General features: G+C 46.4%; 2 protein-coding genes across 3 annotated transcripts in view; both read left to right on the forward strand.

The window, feature by feature from the left end:
* The first annotated feature begins 1,010 nt into the window (after nucleotides 1-1,010).
* LOC311364072 (signal recognition particle 9 kDa protein-like) lies at nucleotides 1,011-2,787 on the forward strand. Its single transcript, XM_084484080.1, has 3 exons — nucleotides 1,011-1,206; nucleotides 1,367-1,435; nucleotides 2,192-2,787. Exons 1-3 carry the CDS (start codon nucleotides 1,135-1,137, stop codon nucleotides 2,309-2,311), a joined length of 261 nt encoding a protein of 86 aa, XP_084340206.1. The 5' UTR covers nucleotides 1,011-1,134; the 3' UTR covers nucleotides 2,312-2,787.
* Nucleotides 2,788-3,359: 572 nt separating this feature from the next.
* Nucleotides 3,360-7,317, forward strand: part of ephx1 (epoxide hydrolase 1, microsomal (xenobiotic)) — a 10,192-nt gene continuing 6,234 nt past the window's right edge. The window contains exons 1-2 of one of the 2 annotated variants that reach the window (XM_084484054.1): nucleotides 3,360-3,485; nucleotides 5,875-6,061. In XM_084484054.1, the coding sequence (XP_084340180.1) occupies nucleotides 5,879-6,061 (183 nt within the window). In that variant the 5' untranslated portion in view covers nucleotides 3,360-3,485; nucleotides 5,875-5,878. Of the gene's footprint in view, nucleotides 3,486-5,855; nucleotides 6,062-7,317 lie in introns of both variants that reach the window. The other variant, XM_084484055.1, reaches the window with a different exon arrangement.

The following is a 7,317-nucleotide window of genomic DNA, read 5'->3' on the forward strand; positions in this document are numbered from 1 at the left end:
TCGCTACATGAAATCCAACTGTGATAACTTCCCACACAGCTCATCCTATATAGCATGACGTAATCATGTCTCTCCTAACCGTCAAATAAATGTATTTTACGACCGTGAACCCATGACATCACCCCCCCCCAACCCCCCAACCCCCCAACCCTTCCCCCCCTCTCCAGAGGTTTGCATGTTGTTGTAGATCCTGCTGCGTCGACACTATATCTGACTCATTAATCATCCGACGCGTTAGACTACGACAGCAGAAACCCACCGAACAAGACGGTGTAGTAAGGCCTGTTTCTGCCTGGCAGACTCACGCATCCCTTCAACATAAGAGATACCATTCATGCTTTGTTAATGAAAGACATGACAGGTCATTCACCCGGGAGACAACTTTATAATCAGGCCTTAAATAATTTATGTTGTTGCTGCCACCTACTGTCCAAGCAACGTGATGACACTAATATTATCACTAGTTATGATGTACCCCCCGTCCTAAACTACCACTGCATGGAAAGAGCACGATTGTCAATGGTAGGGAGTGATAGTGGTAGTTCTGGGTATTCATTATAAACTTTCTTAAATTCGCTTGTTGTAGGGATCTAATAACCTTACAACGTGTACTAAAACGCAAAGACCGTATTAACAACGAAACTCCTGTGTTTCCATCATTGAACCACCAGGGGGCGCTGTCTAATATAACATCAGGCTCCGGGGTGGAAGACTTTCAGAGTAAAAGGACAATCATTTGAGTAAACGAAATATGTAGAATAATCCACAGAGAAATTAATTTAATACAGACTCTAGCGAGGCTTAACATTGACACCTTAAATATGGACGTCGATGACTTTAGTTTAGATTTTCCTCGCACCACACAAGACGCCATATTCTTTGTTTTGAAGACACGACCCGGAAGTGGTTGTGTGTGAGGGCGACCTCGTCCATCTTTAATCCGATTGGCTGTCGTCACCGCTGCGCCTCCACCTGATTGGTCGCTCTGCCGCTGCTGATGTGGACGGAGTTCCTCCGGTGTTCCTCCCGAGTGAACGAAGCGCAGCAGAGAACCGCCCGGAAAAGAGACCGATTTAGTTGATAGTTTCACTAGCCGTAAGAGGATCGTGCTTCGCGGAGGTGTTCCCGAGGACCATGCCGTACTTCCAGACCTGGGAGGAGTTCTCCCGCGCCGCCGAGAAGCTCTACCTGACGGAGCCCATGAAGGTGAAGCTAAGCGTGCTAACGGGCTAGCCCCGCCGCACGCCGCCGCCCGGACCCTCCTGGGGGTCTGGGGGGGGGGGGGGGACGCGTCGGTGTTCAGACGGTTCCGGTTCGTGGTTGTTGAGCAGAAGGTTAACCTGAGGTGTGATCGTCCCTGTTTCAGGTGCGGGTGGTTCTGAAGTACCGACACTGTGACGGGAACCTGTGCATCAAAGTGACGGACGACGCGGTGGTACGTGATTGCTCAACACACCGTGGGACCTTATGATGATGATGATTCCTAGATGTTGTGTGTGTTGGTAGTTCTGCTAATGAGGCGAGCCATGGATGGGTCTGAAAGTTGTGTTTCAAATTTGGTTCAGAACTGATGAACGTTCAAACTTTCATAATCCGACAGCTGTTGGCAGGCCTTTAATTAGAAAATACGGGCACATATCAATTCAAATGGATTTGTATTGCCCTTAATCACAGGTACAGTCTCAAAGGGCTTAACGGGCCATATATCATTGATACCCCCCTGGCCCTAGCCCCCCAGAGGGCAAGAAAAAAAACTTAATCAGCAAGGAAGAAATCTTGAGAAGGAACGCAGAGTGGGGGATCCCTCCACCTCTCCAGGGATGGTCAGGACATATCAGTGATATAATTTACTCCAAAACGAAAAACACATCTCGACTGGAATACTGACCCGGGGGGGGATGGGCTGTTAGTAAATCTGAATTGTTCCAGTCCACTTACAACAAGTACATTTGTCAGAAGAAAGAGAAACAACGATATATCTCTGTCCGGTGCAGTGAGGGTGTTCATAGAACCAAGCACTAAGAACCGCTAGGCTAACCCGTTCCCCGTACACAACACAGATAGCTAGGATAAGATGCTACATGATGCTAAGTACTGTTTTTAAGAGCCAGGACGTCCAGCATGTGCTGAAGGGGGGGGGGGGGGGGGTGTCCTACGTACCGTCTGACCGTCTGTCCGTCTGTCCTCCCAGTGTCTGCAGTACAAGACGGACCAGGCCCAAGACGTCAAGAAGATGGAGAAGCTCCACGGCAAACTGATGAGGCTCATGGTCTCCAAGGAGACGCACAGCAGCGCCATGGAAACGGACTGATGGTTTCACACGGGCCTTGGACTGAGTGGGGGGGGGGGAGAAAGAGTTGGAGGATGAGGAGTATTGATGAAGAGGAGGAGGTCAGAGGTCAGCGTGATTCCTCTGTTGGGAGGTCGTTATTTATTATTTTCAAACAGTGGTGGGGGGGGCGGGGCCTGAACCGGACCTCCAGCTGTGACCCCTGACCCCGGAGGGGCGGGGGGACCCCACCCTCCTGAGGAGAGAGTCTTCTGATCATTTTATTATTTTTAAGCTGAGCGACCTAAACTCACGGCCTGTCCGTCTGCGTCCAGTTTTTGTTTTACATCAGCGGTTACGTTTTTTTTTTTTTGTTGTGATGGCCTGTGACCACGTGACCGGGCTGTGATCACGTGACCAGATGCCTCGTACCCCCGGGCAACACGCCCACGTCGGGCACGATTTTGTCTACTTAAAAAAAAAAAGTATTTCATATTCAATAAACTTTTATTTACTCCGGAGATGTGTTTTTGTGTATCCTATCGAGCGTTACTGGGAAGATGTTGTGGCTCCTCTGGTTTGTGTGCGTGTTCTTTTTGTGGGACACGCAGTATCCACCTCTTCCAGGCTCGGTCACAGTATACAAAACACGTAGTGGTTGTGATAGTGTTTATGGGAGACTGCCCCCTGGCGGTCATGTATTAACATTGACCTCCGCTACGTCACACTACACTACATCCGGTCATAACCTGTCAATTGATAAGTAACAAACTGAAGCAAAACTAAATATTGGATTCCTTCCCAATCCCTGTAGATTATTCACCCTGCCACCGAGAGGAAAACATTAAATTAGACCGACAAGGGAATAGAGTAAGACGTGTGGGCATGTTTTCATCGCTTTTTGCATATCAATATCTTTGTTTTGCGGGAATGTAATCCTATTATCACATCAATTACATAATATTAAACTATTCCATCAAATATGAATTCAGAATCTGCATAATCAAAAGTGGAGGATGAATCACGTGTCTGGATTCGACCAATAAGGACACGAGTTCAGATCTCGGAGCTCCTGACCCGTCGTTGTGAACTTTGTTTGGGACCGCCAGTAACCACAGCCACTGGGAACTCTGGTCTGAGCCACTGGGAATTCTGGTCCGCTGCGGGGTGACTTCAGGTGCATTGTTACACGCTGCTGTCGGAGGACGTGAAGCAGGTAAATAAGTGTTCAAACCGCCTGTTTTAACAGGCGTGGAGGTTTATGTTTTATGTTTTTATGTAGGTCAATGTTTGCAAAGAAAACTTTGATTTGATCGATCAAAAATATTAGTGAAATAAATTGATTACAGGTGGAATCAAATTCAAAGTAAGTCGATAGTGTGTAAGTTAAACGTCAAGTTAAAGATCATGTTGCGTTACTTTTCAGCGTGTGTGCGTGCGTCCGGTGCTTGATTCTGTGCAGGAATCAAAGGTTACATTTGATGCATGGTCATTCTGGCAGAGCCTTCTGCAGGAGCTCTACACCCATTGCTTCATCTGTGGCTGTTAAACAGCAGTAGGATCAGAGTCTATACCCTCTATACTGGGGGGGTGAGTAGAGCCAGCTACAATACAGCTCCTTGTTCTCTTATCCTCCCCAATGCACTGCAGGATTAAGAGGAAAAGCACATGTTTATTATACCATTCGGCATTCCTTCTATAGGATTGTTAAATTAAGTTTACGGTACAGATATTGTTGGGGAAAAACAGTCTGCCTAGTTACTTGACCAGATAAAAAATGAGACGGAGAGGTAATAAAGTCTATCAGCACGAGGGCCTCGGATTTATTGAGTAAAGTAGCAAAGGTAATACTGATTCGTAAAGCGTGAGAGATCGAATATTCTACGTCCCCTAACAGCGCTGAGGTCGTCTGGAGCTTCGCCTCCGTGGAAGTTCTGCTTCAGAAGAGCACCCGTGATTTGGTGCCTGAGAAACTTATAGTATCTTTCCTAGCCAGGTGTGTTTGTTAGACTTTGTGTGGGTTATCGAGGGTTCTCTTGTCCCTGAGCCTCCGGGTTGTGTTGTCTTTCTGTGTGATATGTGTGTCCTCGCCATCTAGCTGAGGCAGAGTGTTCTCCGCAGACTGATAGGGAGGGGGCTCGAGAGTCATCTTGACCCTCTTGAATGTGTGGTGTGTTGTGTTTATTAGATTTGGGCCCAGAGTTGACTATATTCATAATGTAATGTCCGTTTAGGTTATTTTTGCCCATCAATATACAAAGGTAAGTCTTCAGTATGGGTGGACATTAACTAGTTTTCCTTCATGTTTATGAAGAAAAACAATAACATACGTGCAACTGTTCTCTCAACTGTCATGCTTGCTATGTGTCTCTGTGGTCTAAACTAGTAATAGCCTTTCTGTTCTGCAAAGTAAAAGAATAACTCTCTAAGGACCACGAGGTTGTACAATAGAATAGGTGTAATGATGAGCTGGATATCAGGCCAAACTGATACTGAGACTCTTACTGATCATTATCCACACAACTGCACCTGAATTCCACTACTAAATACATCAGACTGTCCTACTGTGGCCATAAGAATCTGTGTTGTACCACTTTCAGAGTGACATTAACGGGTTTTAAGTTAATAATCTAAGCATGTGACTGACTGTTGTATCTGCATAAGCTTTCCAAAGAACCAGACACAAATACCTCCATGTAATCCTGCCAAACGCCCAGGGGTGAATTTATTCTGATGCTGTCTGATTTGAAAGCACTGTTGATTGCTCTCAGTCCTCACTGGGCTCTGTAGAAGTGTGTTATTAAGTGTTATTAAGTGTGTTAAGTGTGTTATTAAGTGTGTTATTGCTGTACTATAGTAGAACTCATACACTACGGAGTTACCTCTCACTCTGTTCGTGTGTAGTTGTGATGTTTTACTGTTCAATCAGAAGCGATCAGACGTACTGCATTAATCCCAGACTGGCAACCAGGGACAATTAACCACTAATAACTGTTCAGAGTAGACACCTTATCAAACGTGACTTAGAGGGACTCCAGGTCATAAGAGGAGCAGGTAGGGGTCAGGGGTCACCCGGCCCTGGGGGGTCTCTGTTAAGGGGTTGTTAAGGGCCAGTTGAGGTCTTTTGAGTGGGTCGCAGTAGAGCAGATGCCAAAATCTAATCTTTAGAAAGAAGCTCATGAATTAACTGATGTTTCAACGTTAATTCATGTTTCAATGACCTACTCTTTCTCTGTATTTAAGCGCAATTGTTGGAGCTTTTTGTTCACTCCATGTTTTTAACATTACATGAAGGCAGGGCTCATTACTGCAATACTGGTGAATACTACTAGACTTAATGACTCATGACACGTGTGGAGTGAGGCCAGACCAGCTGAGAACGGCCCTAGGACGTCTACTGGTTAGACTGTGGACACTGGGGTTCAAACCCACAACCTTTATAGTTTTACCTTTAGTGTTTATCAGACCGTTGGTCTAAAACATTAAGGCTGGCTGGACCGCAAAAATACCTAAATCGATGATTGATTATTAATCCACACTTTATGTTTGTCGATATGTGCGTAGAATATTCCTTCACGTGTCCTAGTGGTTTGGTTCCTCCCCAGTACCATGTGGCTGGAGGTGCTGGTTACCGTGGTGACGGGGGCGCTGGTGTACTGGGTGTACCTGAGGACCAGGAGGAAGGTGCTGAAGACGCAGGACGGGTGGTGGGGTGCGGGGGCGCCCCCGGAGGGCGGAGACGACGTCAGCATCCGACCCTTCACCGTCAGCCACAGCCAGGAGGAGATGGAGGTGGGACCTGGTCTTAACCCTGGTGCTTTATGAGGACGTGGTCTTAACCCTGGTGCTTTATGAGGACGTGGTCTTAACCCTGGTGCTTTATGAGGACCTGGACCTGGTCTTAACCCTGGTGCTTTATGAGGACCTGGACCTGGTCTTAACCCTGGTGCTTTATGAGGACCTGGACCTGGTCTTAACCCTGGTGCTTTATGAGGACCTGGTCTTAACCCTGGTGCTTTATGAGGACCTGGTCTTAACCCTGGTGCTTTATTAGGACCTGGTCTTAACCCTGGTGCTTTATGAGGACCTGGTCTTAACCCTGGTGCTTTATGAGGACCTGGACCTGGTCTTAACCCTGGTGCCTTATGAGGACCTGGTCTTAACCCTGGTGCTTTATGAGGACCTGGTCTTAACCCTGGTGCTTTATGAGGACCTGGTCTTAACCCTGGTGCTTTATGAGGACCTGGTCTTAACCCTGGTGCTTTATTAGGACCTGGTCTTAACCCTGGTGCTTTATGAGGACCTGGTCTTAACCCTGGTGCTTTATGAGGACCTGGTCTTAACCCTGGTGCTTTATGAGGACCTGGTCTTAACCCTGGTGCCTTATGAGGACCTGGTCTTAACCCTGGTGCTTTATGAGGACCTGGTCTTAACCCTGGTGCCTTATGAGGACCTGGTCTTAACCCTGGTGCTTTATGACATTGGTTCCCAAAGTGCGGCCCGCGGGCCAATGGCGGCCCGCAGAAACATTCCTGGCGGCCCGCAATGACATACAGATAAAATTATTGATTTTTAAAATTTTACATTTTTTTTAATGATTATATCAACATAACACGATACAATAAAAAGTATATGTATCATAATCAAACTCATAGAGCGCGTATCGACTGATATGTAAAGCTACATAATGAAAGGGTATGCCACTTGATTGTTGTTGGCTATGCTTCCTGGTCGGATACGAAAAAATGGTCATCTGATAAAATCCGGCCATCCATCCAGAATGTTGTAGGATTTAAAGAGCCAACGCCCTAGGAAAGATTGATGGTCATTAAGATGATTACAGATGGGATTTTTTCCTGTTTTCAAGCAAGGCACAATGAGACTGACTGTTCTAAATAAGTTTTTATTCTGAAATGCACACAGGACTGTTATATCCCAAATTCGACTGTATAGGGCAGAGAACCCCAGGGATTATGTGTTAGTTAAAATGTTTCTCAAGGTTTTCTCAAGTTGTGCCAGGTTTTGCCTAATTTGTTATTTAAAATGTG

This window comes from Micromesistius poutassou (assembly GCF_964030765.1).
Source record: "Micromesistius poutassou genome assembly, chromosome: 19".
In the NCBI taxonomy this organism is placed as follows: Eukaryota; Metazoa; Chordata; class Actinopteri; order Gadiformes; family Gadidae; genus Micromesistius; species Micromesistius poutassou.

What these genes read in the sequence shown, in the direction of transcription:
- LOC311364072 (XM_084484080.1), top strand. Translation starts at nt 1,135, where the DNA reads ATGCCGTACTTCCAGACCTGGGAGGAGTTCTCCCGCGCCGCCGAGAAG. An exon ending in ACCTGACGGAGCCCATGAAG is followed by an intron (nt 1,207 to 1,366) that starts GTGAAGCTAAGC and finishes TCCCTGTTTCAG; the next exon opens with GTGCGGGTGGTTCTGAAGTA. An exon ending in AAGTGACGGACGACGCGGTG is followed by an intron (nt 1,436 to 2,191) that starts GTACGTGATTGC and finishes CTGTCCTCCCAG; the next exon opens with TGTCTGCAGTACAAGACGGA.